Source organism: Ambystoma mexicanum, chromosome 1q, assembly GCF_040938575.1.
Source record: "Ambystoma mexicanum isolate Mex_15411 chromosome 1q, UKY_AmexF1_1, whole genome shotgun sequence".
NCBI lineage: Eukaryota > Metazoa > Chordata > Amphibia > Caudata > Ambystomatidae > Ambystoma > Ambystoma mexicanum.
The window spans coordinates 1019210372-1019225016 of NC_090922.1; the positions used below are offsets into that span (position 1 = coordinate 1019210372).

The window sequence follows — 14645 nt, forward strand, 5'->3', positions numbered from 1 at the left end:
ACAACCTTCCAATGAAGCCCCCCGTGTGCTGCATACTAAGGACAGTAATATGAACTTGAGGGGCAGCTCCGTCAGGTCAAGAGATACAAAACACATTATACTTGACACTGGCAAGATAGCACAGTGTGATGAATGCTCCTTCTGAAAGCGAGTACCATGTTAAGTGCATAGGTGTGTCCTTCAAAGTGTGATGTGCCATTAGTAATCGCACACCTACTTTCCTTCATGACGGACACACCCCCTGACACGAGGCAGGTTTCTTTGCCTGTGGGTTTGGCGGCCTGAATCCAAGATGCCAGCTCACCATTCACCACAGTGATTTGAGTAAAGCGCAGGGAAGAGCCAGTTACGGAGGCAGCTTTTGGTGCCAGGTGGCGGATAATGGGGCACCAGCGGGAGGCTGTGGGTGCAATGGGCACCAGGGGGGGAACCATGTCGGGGTGGCAACACCCCACCCCCTTCTGGCTCTGCCACTGGGAAGAGCTAGCCGATTGCGCATCACAGGATCAGGCTTTTCTCTGCCATTCTGATCCACCTCTGCATCTGTCAGGGAAGATGAATTGACTCACCACCTGCATGCAATTATTCTTGTGGGGAGCAGCAATGACATACCCATTGCAAATATAGCCTCCACTATTCAGCCTTAGTTTTGCATAAATTGCACCTGATTTTAGCCGGTGTAATAAACAGGCACAATCAGAAAGAATCCCCTGTTTCTGGGAGAATTGGAAGGAGCATGCTCCACGACACGAGGAAAGTCTCAGTCAATGCGGCCAAAGCACCCCGCATTCATGCCGGAAACCCACTGTGTGGGACTTTGTCCCACCACCAGAAACTTAGGAACAATGTTATAGGCTGTGTTATTTGTATCGCTGTTCTTCCCCAGAACAACTCCTGTGCCACAGACCTGTCCCCTACATCAAGGCATCACTTCAGAATCTTTGCTGACTGCCTTATTTCATGTTGGATAGAACCAGCCCCTAGGATGTCACTTCTTCAAAACACCCATGTCCATGATTCAGGACACCACTCATGCTCAGAGACGTCATTTGGGGGTCGCTAGGGGTCGCAGTAGTGACCCCTGAGGTCTCCCTTGCTACCCCTGTGGTCTCCCTTGCTACCCCTAGAAAAAAATGTGTTTACTTTTTTAAAAACTTTTTTTTTAATATAATGTAAGCTCCTGGGCTGTGGCCAGTGTCATATTGCTCTTTATTATTGGCAGATTATCGTGTGCAGGCCTCTTAAAAAAAAACGGGGTTCCACAGGTGTATCACTTTGAGCAGTGATGCTAAATAACAAAGAATAGGAATAACACATAATTTACCTTTCTGGAATTCTATCCAATAATTGCTAGACCCATAAAGGTTTATTTCAGGCACACTTAAGGTGGTGAGTCACTTATTTAGCCTGTTCTTCAACACCTCAACTCAGCCTTTCACCCTTCTGAGGTCAATAAATGAGTACCAACACAGGTTGGGTGATATTGTATGTATATTTGATCTATATAAAGCACTTAAGCGTAAGTGCTATACAATAACATATCATTATCATTTGGCCATGGACGTCTGCATGCATTCACAGTAATTTGGTAATTATGGTCCTATACACACTGATATTAACGATACATATGGCGATCCATTCTTGTATGAAATGTATACAAAATTATAGTGATATCGCAACCATATTCTTTGTAGTGTACATAGGAACAATATGTGATGTCCCTTCCTGTTTTGTCAAGGGGTGAAAGGTTGTGTTCCATCGGTTCCCGCGATGTTACTTCGAGGTGGGGGGGGTCAAATGACACCACTTCCTGTGATGTCATCAGAGGGCAAAGGACATGTGATGTCACTTCCGCTACCCCAGGCATTTTGGTGAAATGACATCCCTGCTCATGCTCTAGGTTGGATCACATTTTCTTTCCAGTTAGTCCTTTGCTCAAGATACTGATAAATGTGAGACTGGTGCACTGGTTATTTGTGATTGTGCCCCGTGCCAGCTTTAATGCATTTGAATGATGTATGTCTTGCCGAGGGAGAATGCAGTATTCCCTTTGAAATGCTGGCCCACGTCAGGAGTCTCACAAGAGCTTTTTTTCTCATGTATGAATCTGGAGATTTGCTCTTCTGAACCATCTTGGATGCTTATTCGGCTTCTTTATGTAGCCCCATAATTGAATTAGTAGTAAGCAGAGGACCAAAGAACTGTAAGAATGTAAGAGCAGAAACATATACAAAAAGCAGGATACAATAGAGCTAATGGTACTTTACTTAGTGTTATATGGTTGTTTTTTTTATATAGGACAACTGTTGCCATTTTGTTGGTCTTAGGCTGATCTGCGACATGAAAGAGAAAAGGTTGGGGAATGCTTAGCCTGAGCAGAGCGAGCAGTGGCAAGACTGATTCGCTGTTGTGTTTATAAAGGCAGATTGGAAGAAAGGCCTCTCTGCACGGGGATGATTCCTGGTATCTTTGGTGTGGTGTCTGCTTTGACAGGAGGGGCTGGGTGCTCTTGGATTTGGCTATGGATGCTGTCCATCAGGTTAAAAATTGGGATTTGGTTTGTTTGACCATGGCAGAATTGTTTGCGGTGGTATTGACCATAGTCAATTTCGCCACAAATACGATTTTACAGCAGCCAAACGCACCAAGCCCATGTTCCCCCAATTCCCCAGTACATCCCCCCACATCCTCCACTTACCTGTTCTCCGTCTGCCACCTCTCCTGACCCTGCAGCGTCAGTTCCGTCCCTCTAACATGGGTCGGATCCGATGCCGCAGGATCCCTTTTTCTTCTTTCTTTTTTTTTTTTTTCATCTCCCGCCTCCAATGTTCAGGAAGCGGGGAACGCCTTGCAACCCACAAAGGCCAAAAATACCAAACATGGAGAGCAGGGGACACCCCCGCCACTCCTGCTCCACATGTTCAGTATTTTTTATAATCGATCGAATGGTACTGGTCGAATTCGCTCAGATGTACCATTCGATCGATTATATTCAATCAATTTGGGTAATACCAAAAGTCATGTGAGTTGTGCTTGAGCTTAGTGGCAATATGGGTGTTCTGAGGGTAGTTTCTTTGTAGAGTTTGTGTGGTGATTTGCCTCTATGTATGTGTGTGTGGGCTTGTGGGTGTGTGGGTGGTCTAGGCTTTGTGTTGATCAGGTGATTGCGTTGATGTACGGAATGGTGGGATATAGAGCATGTTGATAATTGTGCGGTGGTATTTGATCCTAGTTGGAGGCAAGTGATAAATAATCTATTTTAAAAAAAATGGCATTTCCTGGGTATTGGGCATTACCCAGTGAGCATCAGAAGTTATCACTGGAGAACTTCCAGTTAATACAGCGCATGGTGCAAATCACACTGCCACAAAAAATGCAACAGACAATGCAAATGCACCCACTTTATGTCCCTTGCATGTGACCCATTAGCTTCAAATGTCTTCGAGAAGTTTATTAATGCCCTGGGTCAATCCTGATATGTGTGCCTAGTTGGGATTCATTGTGATAGTGAATGCCAAATTCTATGGATTGGTGGTTTATTACCAAGGTTATCAAACTATTAAAAAAAGAGAAGAAAAATGTGGCTATTAAAAATGGAAAACAATAATTATGCAAGATGAGAACCTTTTGGAGACTTTTGCTAATGTTTATGAGAAACATTATACACCACAGCAGGAAAGACATTTGAGTCATATTCAGGAATCACTTATGCATGCACTTTTGAGTGATTTTTTGGAAAGTCTGTTTGCTTTCGAGGAAATTGGTAATGCAGTTGGTTTACGTCACAGAGGTAAGGCTCAATGCAGTGACGGCCAACCAGCATAATTCATCCCTCAATTGCTACCGACACGTAAACATTTTATTCTGAACAATTTATTATTGCTGGCAATTTATATCCTTACTTGTTTCATTTTTGAGTGCAGCCATAGCATCAAAGTACTTTGCAAACATGGGTTGCAGGGAATTGAGGCAAGGGGGCACACGTTAGGGTAGGGCAGTAATACGCTACATGTAAACACCAGGAGCAGTAATTGGGGTTGAGACGAGCAGCTTGAAAGGCACTTCCTCAGAGGCTGGGATTTTGAATATCTACAACACTGAGAGATAATCCCTCTGGAAAACGACAGGCCCACTTCCTTAATTGTAGGGAATTTTGTCGAATCAAAAAGGTTTAGGTGTTGGGTACCCAGGGAGGATATTATTTATTTATTTGCATTTTTAAAGCTCTCACACAGCCCAGGGGCATCGAGGCTCTGTTAACGGAATATAGTTGTGTATTTATAACGGACTTAGTACCCAGAGGTTTCTAAGCGCGGACACGGGGATCAAACTTGTGTTGCTTCGTGTTGTCTTGTTTCCAAGGCAAGCACGTTGCCGCTGAGCTATCCTCCCGGGACACAAAAACAATGTGAAGGTTCTTTCTTGTGTAATCCACCTGTTAATGTGGATGGCTTTCATACAGCAAGGCCTTAGAACAAGCCCTCATACCCTGGTTTCAGTTTTGTGCTGCTGGTGTGATGGTTCCCTAAATCTATTGATTTAGGTCAATAGATGACTTACGCAAAATAAGTCAGATGCCATTATAATGGCCCAAAGCATTGCAATAATGTGATACTATCCCCAACAGATTATAAGTGTGGGCGCATTGCAAGTCGATGTTGGTTTCCTTCTCCAATTGTTCTTCAAATGAACCACTTAAGTCTAAAAGTGAACCAGGGAGTGTTAGTTTTGATCAATTTAGACAACAACCTTTACTTAGTAGATAAATAATGACCTACGTGCGGGTCCTTCTGTACTCAGAGGCACACACCTTGCATGAACTTTGTCATCCCTCAATTCCTATCACACAATGATTGGGTGGAAAAGTGTGAAACCCAACTGCGAAGGGGAGGAAGGATAGCTCAGGCGCAACACATTTGTCTTGGACCCAAGATAATGCAGTGCAACACATGTTCGAATCTCGATAGCGTGCTTAGAAACCACTTGCTGGTATTAAGCGCATTATAAATGAACAATAAAATAAATAAATACAAATAAATGGTAGCAACAGAGAAACAAACAAAGCCTTACTTCACTTCAGAAGAAACACATTACTCTCAGGTTCTCCCACCTGCTGCCAAGGATATTTCTAATAGTAAAGATTCAAAACACATTGGGAAGAACGAACTACCCTAGTTTTCCAAAGATGTACTGTATCTTCTTTCAGGATCACAACTTCCTGCCAGGGTCACACATGTTGTACTAGGAATGTCTCCAGTTGTTAAACAAGTCATGATATGAAAAGCTGATGTTAATTGTAAGTGACAAGGACTCTATAGATCTTGGTTTCACTGTCAATGGATGTTTTTTATTTTATGAGTTATAGAGTTCTGCCTGACTTCATGCTCTCTTTTATGAAGCCATTGGACACGTGTTCATGGTAAGACATGTCATATTCTACTGAGCCAGCTTAACGACTGTCTACATTCTGTACTGTGCACGATTTAGGGTGAAAAAGGTAGTCCGGGCCTACCAGGTTTGGCAGGATATCCAGGTTCCATTGGAGAAAAAGGATCTTCAGGCATGCGAGGCAACCCAGGCGCACCAGGACCAAAGGTGAGTGCCGGTTCCATTACCCCCTTACACTTGACTTCATGTGGGTGCCTCCCTCCCGTGGAGGTATCCCTCTACTTCATGACTTGACTCCATGTCTCTGGGCTACACCCTCAATGTTTGACAGACTACACCATGATTTCCCCTTACTCCCCAAGGTTTCATGTAAATTCCAAGCCACCCATTGCTTCCCCTGATCATTTGCTCTCATTTCAGTAACTCATTTTAAGTCACCAGCTTCCCCAGGTCAGTATCATTTTACTCCGGGTCAATCGCTGAGTACTACTCTTTTGGCAATCCCCTCCTTCTCCCCAAGCACATGTGACTCTCTTTGGATGCACCAGACATAGATTGGTAATCCTGGTTTTCACTCCCTACATCACACTCACACTACACTGTAGCGTCCGGTTAATGAGTGGAGACTACTGTGCCCTATTTGCACTGCAGTGACGCTTCGATTGCCCTCTTCATGCTTAGCATTCACTGTAAATGCAGATCCCTCCACTGTTCCCTGTTTGCACACACTCACTCTCTCTCTCTCTCTCCCTCTTTCTCTCTCTCTCTCTCTCTCTCTCAATATGATCCTCCAGCATCACAATAAAGCCAATGGGGGCCTCGTAGCGCATTTCTGGCAGCCAATTTGATTAGATGCTGATCCACCACATTGTTTTCTACTACAACAGTGGAATTCCCCTCCCCCACTTCACCCCATTGGCAGATCATGCACCAAATATGCTTCACCTTACTCTACTTTCAACAAAGCTGTGTCTAGTGGTTGGCCAAAAGCTCTACAGCCCCAGGACCTAAACTTTCATTTTTATTCAGTACACTCAACTCACAAGTGCTATCATGCTCTACTCAAATGAGGGTAGTTAAGAAAACCTAAAGGTCCTTATGCACAAAAATCTATAGGAAATGGCAATGTGAAATTTTGCAGAAACATTCAAGATATAAATCAAGTTTCTTCTCTGGTTTTCTGTAAAGAAAAGTGAAACCAATAGAAGGACTGTGTGAGGAGGCAAGGGTGTAGAAGCTGTGTTTTTTAAAAGGAAAATTGTATTCATTAATACAATGAGGCAGGTAATTCCATCTCAGAAAGGGTGGCCTCCTAACCAGACCCTTCCTTTCATAAATCTCCATGCCAAAAGCCTAGTGACATATGTGCCCTGTTGCATCAGTCTCCTGATCTGTAGCCCCTGCTCTCCAGTGGCACAGAGCATGTTCAGAAGTCAAATGTGCCCTATTGACAGCTGCTGTGACAGCTAAGTCACTACAACACAGAGAATGGTGGCTAGTATTCCTCATAGTTATTAAGGCCACATCTGATTGATATCGTGCCTGTGTCAGCACTGTGTGCCCAGCCCACCTGTGGAAGGCTTATGTGTATTCCGGTTTCACAGTTTGTCATGACCAGCCCCACAGGACCAGAGACTGAATGGTTATGCCTCTCCTTTGACCCTTTGTGAGATCGGGTAAAACCTCTCTCCAGCCCATGAAGCCCTCAGACAGTTTGTCGTAGGAAACAAGAATCAAAGGGCACGTGCAACAAAAAAGGACTAGACTCAGACCAGGGTTTTGCATACTAAAGGGTCTTTGATGGGGTGGGAAAGGGAAGTGGGCAGTGTTAGTGTAGACATAGGCAGCTCAGCACAGTTGGAGGAAGGTTGGAGCATATTGTATATCTTTGTGCCTCTCTTTCCTTTCTGTCCCCTCTACGTCCTTTAGCACAAAGCACTTAGGATATGATATCAGAAGGCAAAGACCACTTGACTCAAAGACGGGAATTGGACCCCTTTGTCCAAACACTTGTGGAATTATCCCTATTAAAAAAATGGGGTCTGCCACGTCTTCTTTGATTCATCTCTGGACTTCAAGAAGAATTTTTTGGACCCGGCTGCGATAGCAGTCATAACCAAAGTTGTCCAGTTGTGAGGTGAAGGCAGGTGATCCAAGGCAGAGGCAAGCTCCACTCCTCAATCATCCCCAGGGCACATAGGGGGTGACCTGCTGCTGGAGCAAGACCTGCTTCTCTGCCAGCTATGTTGATATCCAGGATCTCAGTGGAGGTGAAGGACTCCTGTGTGTGTTTGCCAGCCTCCCCCATATTAAGGAGAACAAGAATAAGGTCCTCTCTTGTCCCTGATGCCCTGGATTGTGAGTCACAGATCTGAAGATGGTTCTGCATTTCGACCGTATTCAAACATATTCAAACCAACGGAACCTGTGCTGCTGCTTTTGGCAATTCTTAAAACTCTTTAAACCATTGTTGCTGCTGCTCCGTGCTAGATGAGTGTCTTGTTGCCTCAACTCAGACCAGAAGCTTGCAGCCATGGAAGGATTTGAACTGGTGAGTTGAGACCAAGCACCTCGAACCCCAGAATCTTTGTCTTTGACCCATGATTGAGCATCAAACTGACCCTAGTGGCCCCACACACCTGCCTCATTAGGCCACTGCATCGAACTGCATAAATCTCACGTTGAAGCCGAATTGACGCCTATCCCCCATCTGGAACAATGCAGCTTGCCAACTCCGAGCCTGAGCTGAACCTCTTGCAAAGCACCAAGAAGCCTGGTTCAATGTTGTTGAACCTCTGAAAACAGTATTACTGACGGTATTACTGACTGCTAACTGCTCCCTTGTCCTTCTTTGTGCCCTGGAGACTGGTTAGGTCAACCATAGTCCCTTTTCCACACAACAACATATCTTTTATGACCCTTGTGGTTTTTGATTGCCTGTCACCCCTGCTTCATTACCCAGAGTGCTGCATTTTCCATCTTTGCATGTCCTGTGTTCCTTCCACAGGAGTGAGTTTTTGTAGTGTTTTTCTATTTAGTTATTATTTCAGATGTGTTTAATTAAAGTATATATATTTGTATGGACCCTTGGTTGGACATTCCTTTATTTCAGACTGTTGTATTTTGCTTTTTGGCTTGCTGTTTTGCTCCCCCCCCCCCCCGCCCCTTACGAGTATAGTCTACTCTCGGCCCGCGTTACCACAAAAGGCTAAGTAGGCACATCTCTTGTCTGTGTCTGTTTCACATGTATGTTTGGGATCACTATTGTGTTATAGAAGTGAGGGCTGATTGGGCAGTTTAGCCACTATTCATCCTCCTACTCCTGTGGGGCAGAAGTCATTTAGTCACTGCATGTCCCATTCCACCAAGGTCTCTGGGCAAGCAACTCTCTGTGGGAGCTAAAGAAATGGCTCAGCAGAGGAAATAACAGACAGCAAGATAGACTGCATCACCTAACATATTCGTGCCAGGCATTTTTCTTTTTGTAAACTTTAGTTATTCGTTTTCCCAAAAAAATAAAATCATACAGTTCCAACTTGAGTGAAACACCTTGACCATGGCAAAAATATGGTTGAACAGCAACATTCATCCATTCTCAGTAATAGGCTCAAAACCTCTAGTCTGGCAATGTTTCAATCCTCTGCACATTGCAATGAACCCTTAGCAGCACATGAGCAAGCCTCAAAGACGTATTAGAATTCACAAAGCTACATGTTGGACATACATTTGGGAGAATCGAATACAATTATACGAACCCTCGTCAAAATGATTTGAATTACACCTACATTTCTGTGAAATTAAAAACCGATTCTAAGAGCAATAAACCTAATTGTACATATGATGAATTCAAAAATGGTATACAATATATAGTGACCATGATTACTTTTGGACATCTAGAAATGGAATTTGTGCGCCCCTATTTTGTGTATCATATCAGTTGCCCGGTTTTTAGTATTTATTTTCTTTTCTTGTTCCCGCTGTCTATGTTTCACTTTCTTTTTCATGGAACTGACAAACAATCATGTTTTGTACCTACAGGGTGAACAAGGGCTGAAAGGCCAGCGAGGGAAGCCGGGCAAAAGAGGCCATCCGGGTTCACAGGCAGACCAGGGTCCTCCTGGGGAGCCTGGTTTGAAAGGGTTGGCTGTAAGGATGACCACGTTCTTTTTACAAAACCGTTATTTGAGTAAATGCTCTGACGAGATAACCGTGTTGCTGATTGTCAAAACTGTTGTTGTTGCAGGGAGACGCCGGAGATCAAGGCCTGATGGGCTTTCAAGGATTTCCAGGTCCAAAGGTATGTCATTATTTCAAATTGCATTCATTAATGCGCACACATCCGATCTGTAGCAGTGAGGCAGAAACATGTTAATAACATGTTAGGTTTCGTTTTGACTCTTTAGAGCACGTTAAGGCGTGATTGGGTTATCTCAGCAGCTGAAAGAGGAACATATGGAATCCAGAAGCTCTAAATGTCTGAGCTTCTGTGCAGTGCGTGTATGGCCCATGGTGACAAACCAGCCTGGATTTCATTCCTTCGATACATCAACTTACTGTCTTCTTTTAAGGGATTTCTAAAATTAATAAACATATATACAAACATAATTAACTAAAAATGCTGTGGGTAATCACATTACTCATTGAACAACTTTTTTTGGTGACAATAAATACATCTACTGTATAATGTACTACCTTACACGATTACATAGTTGCTTCCACCAACACACACTCTTTATAATCTGCACAAAGCACTTGCACGGTAGGTGTGTCACGAGGCCAATATAACCATTTTGCTGTTCTACTTTCTTTTCTATGCTCCCCCAGCCCCCTCAACTAGTCTTATGGCACCTGGAAACACGTGTGTATTGGCGCCATACGAACGTCCAAAAAATAAATAAATAAATAAATAATATGGATAAATATATCGGTGAAACCGGCTATCCATTTGCATAATTTGGCAGATTATAAAATCAACAAACACCATAGAAACAGGTAGCACTGATCCTGGTTAAACTAAATGGTGTGAATGAAGTTGATCTCGTTTTTCCCAATTGGACTCATTTCCGTTCTACATGTGCATGATCCAAAGGAGCAGAGGCATCCTATGCACCAATGTTGTCTGTGATGTCACTCAGAGCAGTTTGGTGAAATGTACATTCACTGTCTATTGAAATTGCTCCCACCAGTGGGGAGGAGAGTGGGTAGCATTGCCCTTGAGCAAAGGTTACCAAAGAGCAAAGAATCCATCACAGCTGACGTTTAACATCATTCTAGAGCATTATTGGCACAGTTCACTTTTTCCCAGCACATAGCAGGAGGAATGCTTCACAGTCTTTACAGAGAGGTCTTTATCAACAAAGATCCACAGGTGTGCAACTAAAAATCACCAACATTCCAATGAAGGGTCCGAAAATGAGCAAGCAGGGAATATTCTGCGACATAAAAGCAATAGGATGTGTCATCGTAGAATGCCTTCCTTGGGTGTTTTAGAAATGAGGAAAATCAGAGATTCTAAGAGCAAGTGAAAAGGCTAAGGAGTATGGCTCTCACTGGCACTTACCTCTGTTTTTTATTTAAAATAATTCAGAAGAAATTGTTTCATACCCGCACATGCCTAGAACAGACATGCCAAAGTGAGAACTAGCACAGTGCTATGCAGTAACACACACTCTGAACTGACAGGGCCTTCCATTCATACAATAAAGTCTATATGTCCATCCATGTATAAATCATAATAGTAATCTTATATTTGACACTCTTAAATATAACTTTCCTGGATATTATTGTGCAAGAGATAATTGCCTCAATTACATCATATTTCCGTATGATGTTTCTAGTTTTGGCATGCATGAATCCATGTCCATATTGATGTTATTTTAGGTTCAAACATAAGCCATTGTCTTTTGTATTTCCAGGGTCCCAATGGAGACGTTGGCTTATTTGGGATTCTGGGTCCTAAAGGTCCGGTTGGCCAGCTGGTAAGTGAAAAAAAAGTAATTCTGACATTAACTTTAAAAAGTCAATATTAATCTATAAAGATTAGATGTAAAACAAATATCTGATCCTTTGGAGGCATAATCCATTCCACAGCCCAGAGAGGACACTGTAGCGCAGGCAAGTTGGCAATACAAGGTGATCTACAGAGAGCCGCTAGTTACCTGGACCTGGCATACACTGGGAGATGCAGAGAACACCTCTTTGTTTAGACCAGGGTTGTCCAACTCTGGGCCGTGAGGCCCACAATCCTGATGGGTTTTCAGAATATCCCTAATTAATATTCATGATGAAAAATGTGCATACATTTAGAATCAGTGTATGTAAATGTATCTCATGAATATTAATGAGGGGTGTCCTAAAAACCCTGCATTGCATCCAGCCCTCCAGGCCTGGAGTTGAACAACCCTGCTTTAGGCCACGCCCTGACACGAATGAAGGGGTATCTTGCTCTGGAGAGAATGCTAAGCTTCTCTTTTATCACAGATTACCCCCCCCCCCCACTAGAGCTTACATGAAATGCATATCCCCCCGGGGATCATCTACAGCTAGAGCCAGTAAGGGCTGGGAATGGAGGCGATCTGTTACCCTGAGGTCTTTGCCCTGTCTAATAATAAAATAGCCTTGGTCCAGAAGAGAAGAGACAGAGGTACTATGAGTGCTGTAATGGGCCCCAGATGAAGAAGAGAGACAGTGCATGGTCCAAACCAGGGCCGGCAGCGTGATGTGGGCTGCAATACCACTGTGCAGCGAGGAACTAAAGGCCAAGAACAGCAGAGGTGTCTAGATGCAAAAGTGGACAAAACGCTCTTCAGGATTCACCTCACCTATGAGATGTGAAGTGGCAGCGAATGGGTGTGTCTTCCGACCAGAAAACAGCCACCAGGTTTTCAGTCACTTCTCTGGACTGCAAATCCACAACAAAGGGGAGAACTCAGAATGGCATTTCATATAACCAATGTAAGACCCCTAAACGACATCCGACCCAAGGCAGGCCATTCAAAGGGGAGGAAAAACCTACAGCCTACGAAGGCGGCTATATAAGGCCTGAGGAACCGAGCAGCTGGTGTGGGAGTTGCAGGAGAATTGGCAGCAGATAGGTGGGGAGTGGGGGTGGCGAGAGAAACATGTGAATGGAGAACAGGAGGCGCTGGAAGAAGCCATGCAGGAGCAGCAGAGGACAGCGCGTGCAGTGAGGCTGGCAATAGGCTCGAGAGCCTGAGCAGAAACCTAGAAGGAGTCTTAAGCCAACTCTTCAGAGGTTGCTGGGGTCTGGCCCCCTTGAGAATCCTGCCCAAGGCTACATGGCTTGCCAGGGCAAAGTGGCTCTGACTCCATCTCAGAGAGAGTGAAATGGGCGCCATTTCCCAGTGGCTGAAAAGAGCACTATATACTTTCTAGTGTTGGAAGGGCACCATTTCCCTTGGCGTAGCCCACTGCAGTAAAGCCCAGCACCAGCAGGTAGTGGGCCAGGCACTATATTGTTGTGTATTACAAATTGTGAGCAGGGCACTCTAGCCCTCTGAAGAAGGCATTTGGCCCAAATGTGGCTGAAAGCACTTTTCATGTGACTGTAACCTGAGGCAGGAAACAGATGAGCATAATATTCCTGTGACTGAGAGGGATGAGCCAAGAAACTGCTGGTTGCCACAATCCCTGATATAGTTATGTTTCAAGAAGAGGCGGGGCAAACCAGAACACTTGATGATTTGACCCATCCTGACAAGGGTGAGATAGACAGGTCCCAAGGATGGAAACCCTGTTCTGTTATTGATGGTTCCCTCGAGCCCATGTTTATTTATCACAACAACCTCCTTCAGTAAATTACCTTTAGTTCATAAAATAACTTTAAACATTTACTTCATAAGTCATTGATTTTTTCCGATCCACTGTACAGCATGATCCACACTGTTTCCACTTTGTCCTGGTTCTCTGCCAGACCATTTTTCTGCTCATTCTCTCCGTGCACCTGCTCTGACCTCCTCTTCTTTATCTTACATCTCAGTCGCTTCTCCTTGTCTGTCGGTGTTGCAGCCATATTCTACTCACTGCAGCTTGATCGGCTCTTTGCCTTTTCTCTCTGTGTCTGAAAAGCTCTCACAGACCAAGACCTTCTGAAGCGTCTGTTTCTCTCTTCTGCGCCACAGGTATGCGGGAGTGTTCATGAGTGTTGGCTCAGTTTTGCCTCCCAGCCCTTTTTGTGTACTCTTATGCATCCACGCCTTACGTTCAGTTTCAGGGATTATCTCTGTCAGTTTCACAGCTCGACTCTGTCCGCTTCCAGCCTGGACACCTCGGTCTCGTCACCAATTGTGCTCTGCTTGCTGTCTTTAGTACCACTTAGCAGTGACCTTCTGCCTCGTCCTCCATTTGTTCGTCCAACTTCACTGTACTGCTTCCTTTATGAAACACCCAGAGAGCCTCAAGCGAGGTAACTACCTTCCCTGCATAAAAATTAACCAGTCTGCAATATACGTCAAGATTTTCCATGCTTATTGCTCTTTTTCCTAAATCTCAGAAACTATGGGTATGGCAATTTCACCACAGGCAGGATATTGATGACTTTGAATGTGTTCTATGATTCTATCCAAAAGTCTTGAAAGTCCAAGGCTCCTCCATTTGCACCAAGGGATACCCCAATAAAGCCATATTACATGACCAATCCAGCAGAGATCATCAAGGTACTATGGCACAACAACTACAAAGGTGAAAAAGTGGGGACTTCTTCCCGACAAGCACCATGATATACTGCCAGAGGACCTGCTGACAGGAAGGAAGTGCCCCGCAGCCATGATGGTTCCTGATCTCTCTCAGCCATCTAACTACCAGAAAGATAACACTATAAAACATTGACATTTGGCCAACAGACCTCAATGTGAAGAATTAGATCAGAGCTGTCATTGCACATTCCATCCACCGCGAGGCACAAAGCCGTACGCGGTAAACCTGCAACCCTGACGAAACACCTCCACCAAGTAGCACGTGCTGCAGGTGGCGTGAGTGCATGACACTCTGTGGTAAACATTTACAATCAAAGGGACTCTACTTAGGAATTACAGCTTCCACTGACAACCTGGTGAATTCTTCTTAAACCCACGGTTGTGCAAAGTGGTAAAACAAGTGGTATTCCAAAATACACACTCTCCACACTCCTGATATATTGCTCACACACGCCTCTTATCAGGCACATTCCCGTGATACCTGCTACCCATCCCTGATCAAGATTGAAGGCCTCTAGTGTGGCAGTGAAGATGTGTTTGCTG

General features: G+C 44.3%; 1 protein-coding gene across 1 annotated transcript in view; it reads left to right on the forward strand.

The window, feature by feature from the left end:
• COL24A1 (collagen type XXIV alpha 1 chain) overlaps positions 1 to 14645 on the forward strand; it is a 910546-nt gene that overhangs the window by 836301 nt on the left and 59600 nt on the right. The window contains exons 48-51 of the mRNA XM_069641689.1: positions 5488 to 5595; positions 9427 to 9534; positions 9632 to 9685; positions 11304 to 11366. Coding sequence (XP_069497790.1) covers positions 5488 to 5595; positions 9427 to 9534; positions 9632 to 9685; positions 11304 to 11366 — 333 coding nt within the window. The remainder of the gene's footprint in view (positions 1 to 5487; positions 5596 to 9426; positions 9535 to 9631; positions 9686 to 11303; positions 11367 to 14645) is intronic.